We start from the raw sequence: 13,942 nt of genomic DNA on the forward strand, positions 1-13,942 counted from the left end.
GTCCCAGAATCAGGTTTTGAGCCAGGATTAAATAAAACTAACCACTGCACCACTGTGTTTCTCTGGTGTCTTTGTGATATTTTAAATGACATATTGCAGGGAAACATATGTTCAACAGTTACGATATTAATGTTTGAAGGTGATCATGAGAAATATAACTGACCTGTTATTTCAAAGTGTTATGTCATACTAAATGATAAATAATTTATGTTTACTGCACTTGCTTGATTACTGTGTTGTGTCCTGTTTCGGGACTTTGGAAATCTGGTCACCCTAAGTAGTAAAGATAGCATGGTTTTGCTTAAAGCATTCTGATTGATGTACTGTAAGTAGAAGTCAAATTAGCTGTGAAAGTTATAGTAAAATGGTAGTGAAAATAAATAAGGGTATGTGGTTTATCTTAAAATCTTAATCCTTGGTGCTTTGGCTAAAAGAAAAGGTGTATTATATTAAAGTATCCTCACTAAGATTTTAAGATATTTTTTATTTGTTCAGAACTCTCTTCCAATGTAATTTTTGTAGTTATAAGTATTACAAGATAACGTAGTTTACATGTTTTCAATCTTTTATTTCTTACTTAAGCAAGATACAAGGACTTCACCTTCACTACCTAAACTGGATCTCCATGTTCTACCTGTATGGAAGAAAGGCATTACTGGCAAAGGTGTGGTCATAACAGTACTTGATGATGGACTAGAGTGGAATCATACAGACATCTATTCAAACTATGTAAGTTTGGATTAATTACATGTAAATGAAGTAGTGCAGGTTCTAGATAACAGTCATATTTTTACCATCCTATGTGCAAGTTTCATTTAATTAATCTGATTACCTGTTTACAGAAAAGAAAGATAAAATGTAAAGGAAAAATAAACTCGTAAACACACAGTTTTCAAAGATATGTTTAAAGAAAGACTTGTGTTGTCTTAGAGCTGAGAAAAAGCATTATAAGCAAAGTAATAGTCATCACTACACTTGATTAAGGGATTAAATGTTATCATACAGACATATATTTAAGTGGTGCAAGTATGCTTGTTTTTTTTTTTTTTTTGTTGAAAATTTATTTTTGATTTGCTGAAATGTCTCAACAGCATTGCCACCTGCAAAAGAAACAAGGATAATTATACCCATCATGACCACGAGGAGGTGCCACCACAATAGCATTGGGTTGAGCAAACCCACGAATAATAAATAGTTTTACGTGTATTGATGTCCACCAAGTTACTAAATGATGATATATGTTTACCTCACAAGGGCACAAGAAATTCTTAGTATGTGATCTGCAAAGTTCACTGGTAAAACTGGTACAGCTCAATAACATGAAGGACAAGAGAGTGCCTAGTGCTGCTAGGGGCACATCCCGTACATTGCCAGAAGTTTGGGTTACTCTGAAGAGATACAAGCCCCAAGTTTAAAGCCCCTTCTTAAAAGTCTTAGGTTGAGCTTGGAGAAGGAAGGAGTGATTGAAGAAAGTTTAGCTGGCAGGAGGAAGGAAGGCCAACATGGAGTGTTGTAAATTGGAAGTTCGGCAAGCTGTTTGCATCTCACTTTGTGAAAGTGGACCGACCACCTCACAGGATAGTTAATGACAGCCTTAGTGTAGGTAGGCCTTTAGGGTCAGGCTTTTCTGGTTTTGTCTTTTTTGTGTATTATATCTTTATTATGGTACTGTGATAATTAATGTGAAATATTTGCACACTGACCTAAAATAGGACTTGTGATTTGCTGCATTGTTATTAAAACTAGCATTTTATACAACATGACTTTTCGGTAAGATAGAATATTTGAATACATTAATTTTATGATTCCAAAGTTAGTTACCTCTTGTTTTGTGTACACTAGGGTGTATACATTATGTGAATATATTGTAAGAAGGTCATTATCATGAAAAATACTGAGTCATCCAGGTAGGGTTTTGATTAATCTGCAGAATTTGTTGTTTAGAATGAGAATTAGTAAAGCATGTTGTTTTAGCTATCACTAGGCACATCAAAATTATGATAAGCAAAAATAAATTCACTTTTGAAATTCTTAGTATCTGATCTGATAAATGAAAATGTCAGTAATAATTCTTTTTTCAAATTGAGACTGTACAAGAAAAGTACATGTTTGATGTGTTCAATTTCCTTCTAAAAACATGTGGCAGTTGGGCTGTATTGGCTGGCAACAGTTGTAGAGTAAAGCACACTGTCTAGTATCTTTGTTGCTGGCAAGTTGTACTCGTGTTTCTTTGTCTAAGAACAGTGCAAGGCCTTTTTCTACATTGTAATGCCAGCAGAAATGACCTTTAAGATATCCAATTGGAGAGCAAAGATTTGGATTCAAGTGTTCAAACGTAGGTCACATTCAGGTGGCCTATATTCGATCGGAAAAGCTCTTCTTAGTTCTCTGCAATAATGAATTCTGTGTAACATATGAGTGAAAAAAAATCAAGGCTGAGATACATTATAAATGTAGCCTAACTTTGCCAGAGCCTCAAATATAGTTGTGAAGATGGTAGGATAACAGGAAGCAATACAACTGAGAAATACTATGTTGTGTGTGTGAATGATTATTTCTAATTAATTTTGAATTTACTTTTGACATTTCTAACATCTGTTATCTGTTTTTAATTAAGTAAATGTCTCGTGACTTGTTTTTTGCTTCTATTTTATACCATTTAAACTGTATTGTGAATTGTTAAAATTGGATTTAATGCACTACCAAGGGAGCACCTTTTTATTTGAAAAAATATTGTGAAAGATTTCTGTTTTATCTATACTAGAATGATTTTAATATTCTTTTACAGCAATTTTTTTTTTACCTTTTACATGTATTTAGGATCCTGCTGCAAGTTATGATTTTAATGACAACGATCCAGATCCATTCCCAAGATATGACCCCACCAATGAAAACAAGTAAGTTGTATTTTCTGAAGTGGCACTTTGCTGGATAATTTGAAATAGCAGTTATTGTGTTAAATGGACTCCAGGCAAAAAACAGCCTTGGACACAAAGATATATTTGTGGTTGGTGGGGTTGGGGGAAGGTTGGGAGTGGGTTAATCTGGATTGCCCAGAGGAAAATCACACACACACATGAGGAAGATGTAGACTCTGAGCAGGACAAGGAATTAATCCAATGATGTTGCTTAGAGAGTGGAAGAAGGGGAATCTAAAGCAACGTCCTTGGTCTTAGAGATATGTAGCTATTAAAAGGAACAGTCACACCATTGAACATACTCATTAATAATAATCCATGGTTGTCCGACATATTTTATAACAGATTTACAATGACAGAGTCACCTACAAATGTCAAGATATACAGTATCTGTCTTTATCTGAACTGGTGCAGTGATTTTGTACAACAGAAGACAGTCAGCTTTGAGGTGATCCAGTGGATGAAGTCATGCTTTTAGTGAAACAACTATTAACACTTACTTGCTTACTGTTAGTTAAAAAGTCCAGAATCCATATCTCAAACAGAATTTTTCAATCAGTTTGTCAACTAAAATGTATAAAAAAGATTATACAGTATTAAACAAATAATGTATAAACAGCACTCTTGCATGTTTTAGTTTTTTTCAAGTGATAACACAGCTTATTCAGAAGTGTCGCTCCACTCCATTCTTTGGTCTGTATGCAAATTGGTAAGGGTCAGATAGGTAAGTTTTGTTTAGTAGCTCTTTACTAATCAACTTCTTGGAGGATTTCATGGTATGAAAAGTTAAGTCCAATGGCCTGAAATAATTTAAGACTTTTGGTTGTGTTGTTTTGGCTATTGTCTTTTCCCAGAGTTTGATCTCCTGTTGTAAATCCAGAGTCATCTCACAAATAGAGTGCAATATTGGACTGAGTTGTTCTGCACAGGAATAAAGCAGTCATCCACTTAATCTGCAGGGAATTAACTTTTTGATTTTAGTGTTGAAGGAACTTTCTTACATCGTTTCGATCAAAGAAAGTTTGACTTCTTTCTCCAGTCATGAGTTTGGTTTTTTGATGAATAATTTCTGAAGCCATCCACAATGAACCCAGGTTATCAGTCTGCAGTTCATTCTCAATCTTGTCCTTATACTTCAGCTTTATCCACTTAATTTCATACTTCATCTCCTTCTGTTCAGTTATATACAGTATACTGTATATTTTGTATGGATTTTTGTTCAGCATTCAGTTTTTATATTTTCTTGTATGGTATTTTTTCAGTGAAGAGAGGATGAATTGATGAATGGATGGATAGATGAATGAATGGATGGACAATATTATTTTTGTAAAAATCTTTCTTAGCCTATTAATGGAAGAATACTATGTGAGAGTATGTTTAATTCATCCATCCATCATGCAACCTGCTATATCCTAACTACAGGGTCACGGGGGTCTGCTGTTGCCAATCCCAGCCAACACAGGGTGCAAGGCAGGAAACAAACCCCGGGCAGGGCACCAGCACACCGCAAGGCACGCACACACACACACCCACACACTAGGGACAATCTGGAATTGCCAATACACCTAACCTGCATGCCTTTGGACTGTCGGAGGAAACCGGAGAACCCGGAAAAAACTCACGCAGACATGGAGAGAACATGCAAACTCCACGTAGGGAGGACCCGGGAAGCAAACCCAGGTCTCCTAACTGTGAGGCAGCAGCGCGACTCACTGCCCCACTGTGCAGCCGGTATGTTTAATTGAATATTAAATAATATTAATAAAGTTATATATTTTTTGAATTTCAAATTTGGTGAATAAATAAGGTATAAATCTATTATGTAGTATGATAGGGTGTAAACTTAATCATAATTAATCTTAATCTTAATTCCACAAAGACCACAGTAAACAAAGCTGTCTCAGACTGTAACATCTGATTTAGAATCTGAGCTTTTTTGTGAATGCCATCCTCTAAAAGTGCAAGTTTTCTTGCTTCCCTCTATATCAACTACTCAGTGGCCTTGTAATCCTCTTTTTGTTTTTTTGTGAAGATTTGTAATCCCACTCTCACAGTTGTGAAAAAGCAGTGCTTCTTATCTGCAGCTTTTCTGCAGCTTCACCATCCTTCAGTGTTTAGACCAATACAATTAACTCAAACAGACTGTGAGCTTTTCATCAGCATTTGACTGTAGACACATTACACTAAAATTGCATCCTTTTTGGTGATTTATTAGATTTATTAGAAAATGTATTTTACTTTAAGAAGGCAGCATAACAATAAGTTGCTGAATAAATTTACAAAGTATATTCTTTTTCATCATTATTCTTTTCAATGTAATGCACAACATATAATTAAGTGCAAGAAAGAATCATAAAAACAAAGAGCTTAGTTTAAACTGCCTTTTACTTCTATTTATGAAAAATAAGTAAGTAAGATGCATATGAATCAAAAGGCTTCTATCAGTTCTGCAATTGGTTTCCTTTGAGATTTTTCCTTTACACGGCTGCTGACTCTGAGCCCAATGATCTCTGGCAGGGAAATAACGCAGGGGCATTTTGTTAGGTTAGTGGTCATACTAATAAGTTCTGAAGCTGGGTACGTTCAACCTCTGCTTCATTAATTTCTTTTAAAGAGAAATGTCATTTACAATTGCTCCCTGGCTGCTTCCTTCATCTGCTCAGATAACCATTTTAGACTTTGAGGAAGCAGCATACTGTGTAATAACAGTTAGTTACATATTTCTGGCAAGTTTATATTTGCCAAGGCTTTGTATAATTGTTGGAAAGCAAATGACATGAAATACACATCTTTTTCTGATTCAGTTTTTGTGTGTTTGAGCTGTTTCAGATGGAATATACCTGTTTCTGTTTTAAGTATTTCATATGAAACAGCCCTTGTCTCTAAGTTGGTATTTTTAATAGTTTGTGATAACATTTTGCCTTTAGATTTCAAAGTTATTTTTGTTTAATTATAACAATATATTAATCATTACTGAATTATTGGCCACTACTAGGAAAAGATAGTTGTTGTTAAAAGTGTATGTAACATTATGTAACCTTGTGCTTCTTGAATATTATAGGATCAAATGAGCCCAAGTAAACTGTCATATGGACAGTCATATGGTTGATTTTACAAAAATATGACTAAATACGATGTCTTTCTAAATTTTACTATCAAGTCTTAAAAGGATACTTGGCAAGGCTTTAAAAGTCACTCTTCACAGAAACAGATCTGATTCCTTTAGTGTAGTTCCATTGTGTCTTTTGTATGATCTTACTTTCTTATACTTCCTACTTCCTATTAGATCCTAAGCCCTCTTCCTACAACAGGCAATGAGCCAGCAAGGTATATTATTAAATATCTGACATACCATATGTTAATAATTGGAATGTCCAAGTTAAGATCATTCTTACAGAAATGCAGTATATACTGTATTTCATTTCACTATTTTTAAGTGGTAGTGTCCTGAATTTTGACTTACATATCCTGTTTCACCTAACACATTCAGTATTTTAGAATGTAACATTTTGTATATATTTTGCTTACAAAAATAATGTTATCATCCTGACACTAGTCAGTCAGTACTTACACAAAGAGAATGTGTAAAGTTCATACAGATCCTGGTGCTATGAGGCAGGAGTGAATAGCTCTGCACTACCACACTGCCTAAGCTCATCTGTACAAAATCTACTAAACTTTAACCTGATTAAAACTAAATGTATGCCTATAGTGTCTGTTCATTTCTTATCACCTCATTGCACAGTATGCACTGTGGCACCCGGACGGGGCTCATGCCCGGCCGGGACGCCCAGCAAGACAGGAGGAGGGCTCATTCTTCCTCCAGACCGCGAGGGGGTGTCCGTCCTGGTTCTATTGGGGGCCACAGAGCTTGGAAACTCAACCCTGTAGGGGCCCGTGGTCACCGCCAGGGGGCGCCCCGATGCCTTGGGAGCCCTGGACCTCAGCACTTCCGCCACACCCGGAAGTGCTGGGGGGAAGAGGATTGGGGACACCCGGAGGACTTCCGGGTACACAGCCAGAGCTTCCGCCACACAGGGGTGTGTCAACGGAGGCTCCTCGGGAAGCACCAGGAGTCCATCCGGGGGTGTATAAAAGGAGCCGCCTCACTCCATTCAATGGCAAGAGTCGGGTGGAAGAGGACGAAGCTCGGTGGAGAGGAGTGGAGGCAGACCAGAGACTGAGAAGGCATTGTGTTGTGTGGCCAGGACTTAAGGGGTGATTGGTGCTACGGCACTGGGTTTGTGCACTGCGATACTTGTAAATATTGTAAATGAACGTGTGTGTGGTGAAACCATCATGTCTACCTGTCTGTGTCCAGGCTGTTCCCCACAGCACACACTTGATGTATTTCTCACTACCTGTCATTAAAGTACCACAACATAAACATGAAATGAACATAGAACAAAACTGGTGGCAACAGGCAATATCTTTGTGAAATAATACTTTTTTTTTTTAATTGGCAAGAGTGGTTCAGCATTAGGGGTGCACTAGGAGAAATGTCCCCACACACATCACAGACAAGTGAACAAAATATGTATTCTTAACTTAAGAAAAACAGTACCAAGAATCTGAGATAATTTATTTTTTTGTTGTAACGAAGGTACCTTATTGTATGAAAGTCATTTTTGCTCATTTCAAAACCTTTGCATTCTTACTGTTTTATTTGGCAGATTAATATTAAGAATATCAAGGTTGTAAAGAAAAAAACTTGAGTTGAAAATACTAAATGTATTCTGTAAGGTCTCACAAAAAATTAGTTTTTAATCATATTTAAAACTATGAGAAGGGAAGGATAATAGAAAAGATGAAGTAAGCAGCTGCAGCAAACCAACACCGTTTCCTCTGAGTGTGTTGTTTAATTGGGCCACTAGAAGTGAGGAAATCAAATACTTATTTTCTTCAATTTTTCTCAAGTTTTAATGTACCTGTTTTAAAGTAGCTTCATACCTTTTTAGAATCAGAATTGCCTAGTGTACATTTATTTACATTATTTGTATTTTTATGAGAATAATAGTGTATAATACATTTATTCTTTTTTATTTTCCTGGATAGACTTTTCATAATCCAATATTTAACAATTTTATGTTCTTTTGTTTTATTTCCTTAGGCATGGCACTAGGTGTGCTGGTGAAATTGCCATGCAAGCAAACAATAACAAATGTGGAGTTGGAGTGGCTTACAATTCCAAGGTTGGAGGTAATACTTCCATTAATGCAAACTCACACTAGAAAGTTATTTCTTAGGAAACAGAAAACATTATGTTTAAAATATTATTTAAACGATACTTTATGTATATAAAAAGGAATAATTAAAATGTGAATTTCTTTATTGAACATACAAAAAATATTTATTTAAATGCCACATTTTTTCTCTTTACAACACAAATAGTGTGCTTGTGCTTGATCAGCTCACATTTCACAATTATTTTCTAAAGGTCTGAATTCTGCAAGAAAATATTTTACCTGAATAAAACATGATTCATTGAGAAGAATGGATGTAATTTTGTTTTAGTGTGTGAAGTGAAAAACATTTTTAATTTATTTTCCAAAGTCAGCTTTACAATTTATTTTCTTTATGTTTTATCAATATTTTCTTCAGTGTTTCTTCTTTGAAAGTTGTACTTGTAATTGCAGCCACACAGCAACAACATTACTCATAACTCTCTACCTTAGAAACGCAGGTTATTAAAGAGTTTACATACTGATAGAGCCTATTTAGATTAGATAGATAGATAGATAGATAGATAGATAGATAGATAGATAGATAGATAGATAGATAGATAGATAGATAGATAGATAGATAGATAGATAGATAGATAGATACTTTATTGATCTTAATTGACCCCTGGGAATTGCAGTGTTATATTATATATTATATGTTATATATTTGCAACAGTAAAATAAATCTCTATAAGGTACATATTCAAATGACAGAAAAGAATGTACCTGCATATATAGTAAATTAAATTGAAATTTAAACGGTTAATTGTGCTCAATGTACTTACATCTGAAACAATGTGAAATATGTTTTGTGTTTTGTTTAAAAGAGTATGTAGCTGTTTAAAACTTAAAAAATACAAAAGGGTATTTTGGAATAACATTACCAGTTTGCTCTTTATCAAAGTACATTGAATCTACTTATGTAGTCTGGATATTAATGTCTCCCAGTAGTTGTGCTGATTGTTTGATAAGACTGGCCAGAATAGTAGAGCCATCAAAGAAAGTGAATTTGTCGACAGTGGTTACATTCAGCTGTTCATGGATCATTAAGTACAATAAGCAGAACACCTTCTTTAAGCAGAGAGCAGTCAAAAGTGACAGATATAATGGTGTCTGAGAAGGGAGGATAGTATGAATACAGAAGGCACAATGAAATAAGGATAACAATGAAGAGAAAGAAAAAGTATCATGCTCTTTTCTTTTTAGGAATAAAAATGATTCTGAACAGACCATATAACCATTAAATTAAGTATCTGCTTATGCTAAATATACTGTATGTTAGTATTGCTTTATTATCATCATATATTTTCAATCGTAAAATTTTAAAGTAATGCTTCATAAGTTCTTTTATCCTTAATATGAAAATGCATTTATTTTGGCTGCAGTACACTCTTACATACATAACAGCAAAATATACTTAAGCATCTTAAAGGGACATAACTGGAGTCTGATGTGTACATGAACTGAAGTTGTCTATCATTTATAAAATAGTTAAATAATTTACAGAAATATATTTATGATTTGACTGATTTTTAAATAAGTTAAGATTCGTATGTTGCTGTGACACCTCAGCACCACACTAGTTTGAGTGGAACAATGTGAGGTTTTCCACAGTGTCTGGAGTGCCAATCCTACCACCAAAATCCAAATTTTCCCTTCCAAGTTGGAGGACCTGCTTGCAGGTTAACATCATACACATGCCCAACGGAGTGGAATCACTTCTGGCATTTATGGGATTTGAACCTGCAACCCTCTGATAGATCCCTAACCTCAGGGCCACCACATTGATTTAATAATTTACAAAATAAATCGTGAAATCTAAATTAGGCAATTTTCCAAATTATTGTGTCTTTCTGACTTTCTAGTGAAATCCTGTTTGACTTACTTTCATCAGAATTTATAGAAAATATATTTTAAAATATATTCGTTTGTAATTGTTTAAATTATTTGCATTTTTTTCTCCTCACCCTTGATGGTATTTACTGGGATTCAATCTAATTCCTTAGGTGTTTGCTTTTATTTTGTCAATGCTTTTCAAAGGACATGGTCTTCTACAAGGAAGACTGTTCCTAGAATGTGAGTGAGGCTTATTTTATCTTGGAGCTGTTTATGCATTTTGAAAGCAGATCCAGCCATCCAAGAGTTCCCACTTCTACCAAAATCAATCATGTCTTACCCACATCGGGAGATAGCTATTGGTTTTGCTGAATTGATGTGTATTCTTTTGCTGCTTGCAAGGGGCTAATAAAAAGAATGTGACTAATATGCGAGGCAGCAGCATGGTGGCGCAGTGGTAGCGCTGCTGCCTCGCAGTTAGGAGACCTGGGTTCGCTTCCCAGGTCCTACCTGCGTGGAGTTTGCATGTTATCGCCGTGCCTGTGTGGGTTTCCTCCGGGTGCTCCGGTTTCCTCCCACAGTCCAAAGACATGCAGGTTAGGTGGATTGGCAATTCTAGATTGTCCCTAGTGTGTGTGCGTGTGCCCTGTGGTGGGCTGGCGCCCTGCCTGGGGATTGTTTCCTGCCTTGAGCCCTGTGTTGGCTGGGATTGGCTCCAGCAGACCCCCATGACCCTGTAGTTTATGATATAGCGGGTTGGATAATGGATGGATGCATGTCTCTCTTAATGGTAATGAATGCTGAGCACAGTAATTTAAGCTACTATTATAATACTGTATTTTTTTGCCCTGTGTATTCTCCTGTATAGCTAAATCAAGGTCTTGTTGTCTGTATAACTTACCTTGTGGTTTTGACATTAAGTTGACCATTTTTTGTCAGTGAGCACAAATTTCAGTTTGTTTTTCATGTTGCGCAGACAGCATACTTTGTTAGTAATTTCATAGCTCAAAATCATGTTGATAAATTTGTCATTTTTGTGCCTGGTTTATTGAGAAAGGTTTAAAACTGTACCATTATGCAAATCTTCCACCTTTATTAGACTAATTCCTTCACTATTTCTTGGTATGTTGAGTCAAGAAATATCTGCTTTTGGGTAAAGGAAGATGCATGTTGCTAATAGCTTTCTGGTTTTGTGATCTGTTCCAACCAATTACTCCAAAACTGTACTGCTGCACTGACATTGCCAGGCTATTGATTGCTAATGATTGCTTATATACTGTATAATGGAGTTAGGGAAGGGCTGCATCAGCATATATGTACAATGGAAAAACAAGGGTTAAAGGTTATTAGCCCAGTAAAATGGAAAGAAGGTAAAAGACACAACGTTTTGGCTGACACCTGATAAAAGCTGAAACATTGCATCTTTTACTTTCTTTCCTTTTTATTATGGAAATAATCATTAACCCCTTTTATTATACTGTTTAATAAAAATAAAAATAAAAGAAATACATTGTAAATAAACAGTCTCTGCCATGTCTCTGCAGTTGCCTTGTCTCTGGCTACAAGATTAAACATCACTTACTGTTAAGTGGCTGGGATTTATAGGACCTGCCCCAAAGGGGTGGATTCTCCATGATGCATTATCTTGGCTTTGCCCTTAAGAGCTGCAGATGTAAAATAAGACGCAGTTAGTGACTGCACCCTCTCTTATCATGGGGAAGAATCACTTACCTTGCAGTAGCCATGCATATGAACACTAAACGCACATGCGTGACAACATATCTTTACATTTGCAGCATCCTTTCTAGTTACTGAGAAAATGCTGGTATAGTTTGTTGGAAATTAAAGATGTCTAAATTTTGTAAATAGTTGGAAGACAGATGACTAGATCATCATTCATTGGGTACTTTGGGTCCGTGCCTTTTAAGAGTAGGAAGGTTACACCAGTAGTAAACCAGTCGCATGATTGTTAGTCAACCCTGTAAATGCACCTGCAAGGTCTTCACACAAAGCATCATCTTTAAAAAGCTGTGGAGCTCTTTGGTGATTATTTTGATGTTCTGTAACATTTACAGTAATCCTTTCAGATTTCAGGTGTTTTTTATGGAATTTAAAGCTTCTTGGTCAATCAAAAAAGCCTTGGTGTTATCAGACCTGCCTATCTCCAAGTCAGCTGGTGACTTGGAACGGTGTTTTCTGGTTCTCTGTCATTCGAGTCCTATCTAAGGACTTGAGAATCTCAGAAGTATTAGTGCAAGACATGTGCTGTCCCCAGCAGAGTTGCCTTCTGTATCTGACTTGGTAAGATCCTTGTCTAGCCCAAGGATTCACAGGTATTTTTCATTGCGTTCTGGTCTGTGATAATCAATGGCACTACCATGGCTGTCTTCCTGTTTTTTCTCTTAAACCTTAAGGTCCTGGTATTTCACAACCTTCTCCAGTTCCTTCACTTAAATATGCTCTTCCATAATATTGCCACATCCACTATAATTTCAGTAGAATTTTTACCAGTTTATATCTTTATAATTATGTTTTTCTTATGGTAAGGTATTATAATTTTTTTAACACTTTGAGTTGCATTTAGTGTATATAATGTATATAAACAAATGTATCTGTTTCTGCAAATACAAAAAAAGTGTGGAAAGTTTCTATTTTTTGACTCACCAAATTCATTGTTTGTCTTTAAGGAATCAGAATGCTAGATGGTATTGTGACAGATGCCATCGAGGCGAGTTCAATTGGGTTTAATCCTGAACACGTGGATATTTATAGTGCCAGCTGGGGTCCAAATGATGATGGAAAAACTGTTGAGGGACCAGGAAGACTGGCACAGAAAGCATTTGAATATGGCATACAAAAGGTTAGTGTAAAAAAGAATGATATACTACAATTGTTTTTATCAAAAATTAGTGTGTTCAAAAGATAATGCTTACATTATTAGGTATAATCAATAAGAAATTAACTTCTTTGACAAATGTGCAAAGGAACTTTAAAATTTGTTATTGTAATTTTTGTAACTTAGATTAAAATAATATTGCACAGAAAGTTGACTAATTTATATTGTATTCTGTATTATACGATAAATATTTTTATCTATTAATTTTCTTTTTGATTCACTGTACCTGACTGAGGACAAACCAGATGGGCACATGATCAAATTCCATTCATTAAATCTATCTATCCCAATCAGGCAATATCCATTGAAAGGAAAATACAGGGTGTTTCCTGTCTCATTGATGTTTCACTGTTCATAATGAGCAGAAACTGTGTGCCAAGTAGCTTCCCTTAAAAGGTTGAGATCATTGGATGGTTTCGTTCTGTAATATTAATAAACAACTCCCACTGAAAAGTTCTTGTCCAGAATGTATTATTTGAAGGCCAAAGCAAAATTTTTTCATTTTAATAAAAAGAGGTAAATCTCATATTTCTAATAAGTCATATCTTTTTTGCATGTGCTTGTTTTTTTCTTTATTCCAAAATAGGGCCGTGGAGGTAAAGGTTCCATCTTTGTGTGGGCCTCAGGAAATGGTGGTCGTCAAGGTGACAACTGTGACTGTGATGGATACACAGACAGCATCTATACCATTTCGATTAGCAGTGCTTCTCAGCAGGGTCTCTCCCCCTGGTATGCAGAGAAGTGCTCATCCACACTGGCCACAGCATATAGCAGCGGAGACTACAGTGATCAGAGAATTGTGAGTTGAACTGTCATGTTTTGCTTTTTTTCTGTAACATTTTAATTACTGTAATGTCATTCTGTTAGTACATTCCAAAAGCAAGTTTTATGATAAATGTACAATGCATTATACTATAGGTTGAGGTTATTGGATAAATAATTTCACAGGATGAAAAAGCAAAATGATTGATTTACACAGCATATAATCAAATCAGTTGAATTTATATCTTTGGTTCCTCATTAAAATGGAAAGAGTTTTTATGACATATGTAATATTTAATAAAATGTTG

At 35.5% G+C, this 13,942-nt stretch overlaps 1 protein-coding gene across 1 annotated transcript in view; it reads left to right on the forward strand.

Moving 5' to 3' along the window:
• The window catches only part of pcsk1 (proprotein convertase subtilisin/kexin type 1), a 57,025-nt gene that overhangs the window by 30,618 nt on the left and 12,465 nt on the right, over nucleotides 1-13,942 (forward strand). Inside the window, exons 4-8 of the mRNA XM_028804776.2 lie at nucleotides 583-729; nucleotides 2,821-2,897; nucleotides 8,029-8,117; nucleotides 12,664-12,836; nucleotides 13,459-13,671. Coding sequence (XP_028660609.2) covers nucleotides 583-729; nucleotides 2,821-2,897; nucleotides 8,029-8,117; nucleotides 12,664-12,836; nucleotides 13,459-13,671 — 699 coding nt within the window. The remainder of the gene's footprint in view (nucleotides 1-582; nucleotides 730-2,820; nucleotides 2,898-8,028; nucleotides 8,118-12,663; nucleotides 12,837-13,458; nucleotides 13,672-13,942) is intronic.

Source organism: Erpetoichthys calabaricus, chromosome 7, assembly GCF_900747795.2.
Source record: "Erpetoichthys calabaricus chromosome 7, fErpCal1.3, whole genome shotgun sequence".
Classification (NCBI taxonomy): domain Eukaryota; kingdom Metazoa; phylum Chordata; class Cladistia; order Polypteriformes; family Polypteridae; genus Erpetoichthys; species Erpetoichthys calabaricus.